We start from the raw sequence: 3002 nt of genomic DNA, 5'->3' as shown, positions 1-3002 counted from the left end.
TCTCGGTATAAAACAAAGTTTGGTTCCGACACACCAGTTAACCGAACCGGCCTGAAAACTGAAACAAAACCGATTTGAACCCGATTATGTAGAAACCGGTTTGGAACCGATTGAAACCATTGGTTCGGAACCGGTTTGTAATTTTCTCCACCAAAACCGGCCCAAACCGGGCAAAAACCGGTCAAAACCCGAACCGAAACCGATCGTAACATTGTAAGAAACTGGTTTCAACCTGAACCGAAACCGATCATAAACCAGTTTTGACTTTTGTTGACCAAACCGAACCGGTTTTAACCCAAACCGGTTTTGAATTTTAAACCGGTTTATGCACCTCTAATCATAACTAGTATTTCAGTTTTCTACTAACGGCTTTAGCTATAACCTCAACTCTATTTATTGGTCTAAGCAAGATATGACTTATTCATAAAAGGAAATATTTCCGCGAATTTCTGTGTATTTCTAGTTACCTATCATGTCAATTACCAATTCTTGGTCATTGAAATTCGTGGTAATTCAAATTAATATTTAGGTATAGATATTACATCTTTTTTCGTCTTTCAAACAAATTGACTGATGTCCACCCATGACCTTTTATTTGCTTATAATGTTAAAATATGACTTTTATAGAACTCTGAATATATCATGGTGGCGCTCTTATTTTTATTTATTTACGTTTAAGTGTAAGCTTTATTCAAAATGGAGTTAGTGCGTTATAATATACAATTTATCAAAGCATAGACAAACATGTCATAAATGTATTTATTTATTTTCTTTCTCCTGCCCGGGTTTGAACCAACGTTTTGGTTATAAGATTTTTTTAAAATCTTATAACCAAAACATTATAAGACAAGGGTACATGCATCAATCGGCCGGGGTCATGATGGTTGAGTGCTATGTGCCTTAGTCCAAGGCTTGATGAGAAACTACTATCGAGCAGGGGGTCTCACCGGAAGCAGCCTCTCTATTCCTACCGGGTAGAGGTAACGCTGTCCATATCTTACTCTTCTCAGACCCTACTATAGCTTTGCTATTGGTGGGATATTGTGAACGATGATGATGATTTAATGATTTTTTAAAAAGTTTTTCATATCTTTTGTTTACAACAACGTATTTTAATTTCTCTATGTTCTTTTTCTTTTTTTATTTATATGAATTTCATTTAACTACCTACGCGTTTCGATATTTTAGATGGAGCCGCCATAACTTCTTACGATTCTCTTTATGTCTTTAAACCGTTGTGAAGAGAGAACCTTAGAAATTAGGTATTTTCATGAACCAGAACCGATTTCGGATATGGTCAACATAGGTCAAGCATCGAGTCAGATAGAAAACGATTCAGGGTATGTTTTGATGGGTCGGGTCAGATACACTGGGTTGCCCAAACACAAGTCCAGGTTGTGCGGTCCATATCCGTATAAAGTCACTCTCCGTCACATTTGGCTTTGAAAATTAGGGGGTGTTTGGTACAGAGAATGGAATTGTAGAGAAATGGAATAGAGAAATAGAATTGCAGAGAAAGGGAATTGGTCTGGAGAATGAGAATTGACTGTTCCGTTTGGTAGTACAGAGATTTCAGTAGAGAAATATAGCTGAGAATCATTTCTCTTGTTTGGTACATAGGAAATAAACGGAGAATTATAACAGTTAACGCTATGCACGGATGAGGTGATTACCAACCGAATCCAGTAAAAAGAAAGAAATAATACAAACACTTCATAAGATACCATCCACTTACAAAACTTAGTTGGTTTTGCACAATGGCAACACCAGCCCGTTTTTTTGGGCTTAGTCACTTATTATTCATTTTACAACAACGTGTTTGTTTTCAAAGAAACATGCATTAAGATGGGAGAACAAGTCATTTTAATGACATCTATTTTTAGACAGTTACTGTGTATACACTGTATCTATGATGACAAATTGCTATTCAATCTAGATATTTCCTACCAGTCATGGAGTCGTATGTTGCAGAGCAGATGCATCAAAATTCCCTTAAGCCAGAAGCCGCATGGCCCCGTCTCTAGAGAACTTGCGAGCAAACAGAAAACAGGGGACCAATATTCCATTAGTCTTACACCATTCTGTTCGGTGTTCAGTCTCATAATACACATGGTTTATATCCTGCAATTGCAATATATATAAGTGGTTTCGCCATTTTAAGCAAAATGAATAATGATAGAAAAACATACAATATATAACCTTGATTCTTTGGATTTGTTGAGGGTTGGCACTTGCATAGTTATAGGTTACAGGATGCCAGCTTCTCGTTTCCATGTTTGTGGCGGACTGGATCCATGAAGTGTATGTCACAGTTCGCCTTTCAAGCTCTCCCTCGAGATCATTCATCTTAGGACACACAATTTAAACCTTATTATAAAGGGAAATAAGATTTCATAAGAAATTAAAAAATGTTTCTTACTGCAAGTAATGTCTGCACATAATGCTCATCAGGAATGCAATTACGCTGCTTCTGAAGTTTCTGCATATTTTGAAAAAAAAAATCACAATTGAGTTTTAGGCTGACCTTAAAATGATTTCAAGAAAATGTAATAACTTACATAATTCTGTTTTCCTTTACTATAATCTAAGGGTGGACGTCTCTGAAAAACATTAAATAAATAATGTTAGTAACAAATAAAAACCAATATGTTCATATGTTGTCCTTTTCTGATGTTATAACAAAAATGGAAATACAAACCTTACATAACTTCTTAAAAACTGGAAATACGATGCCGTCATATGCTACAACTTTTGCATGGCTTCTAATTAAAGCAATCCACTTAAAAGTTCAATTAAAAGGAGCCAAATTAAGGCAAAATTGCATAAGACAAAATGTGATAAAAATATGGTTCAACCTGTGAGGCTTTTCGCCATTTCCCCATTGGTATAACAGAAGACATCCTAGGATTGTAGCGACCTTCTTTCATATCAAGAAAGCTAAAACACATAAAGCCCAGATCAACAACAGTTTATACTAGGGTGTTTGAATGGAAGTAATTATC

At 35.7% G+C, this 3002-nt stretch overlaps 1 protein-coding gene across 2 annotated transcripts; it reads right to left on the bottom strand.

Annotated features, from left to right (window-relative positions):
* Positions 1–1938: 1938 nt before the first annotated feature.
* LOC143539292 (glycosyltransferase BC10-like) lies at positions 1939–3002 on the bottom strand. 2 transcript variants are annotated; one of them, XM_077032640.1, is made up of 6 exons: positions 2856–3002; positions 2699–2779; positions 2559–2600; positions 2420–2479; positions 2200–2346; positions 1939–2121 (listed from the first exon to the last, which is right to left on the bottom strand). In XM_077032640.1, exons 1-6 carry the CDS (start codon positions 2946–2948, stop codon positions 1993–1995), a joined length of 552 nt encoding a protein of 183 aa, XP_076888755.1. In that variant the 5' UTR covers positions 2949–3002; the 3' UTR covers positions 1939–1992. The 2 variants fall into 2 exon arrangements, with proteins under 2 accessions (XP_076888755.1, XP_076888756.1); XM_077032641.1 differs by having other exon boundaries at positions 2704–2779.

This window comes from Bidens hawaiensis, unplaced genomic scaffold, assembly GCF_021521415.1.
Source record: "Bidens hawaiensis isolate Kalapana, Puna unplaced genomic scaffold, B.hawaiensis_p1.1 tig00011860_1, whole genome shotgun sequence".
Classification (NCBI taxonomy): domain Eukaryota; kingdom Viridiplantae; phylum Streptophyta; class Magnoliopsida; order Asterales; family Asteraceae; genus Bidens; species Bidens hawaiensis.
This window is presented reverse-complemented; position numbering and strand designations above follow the sequence as displayed.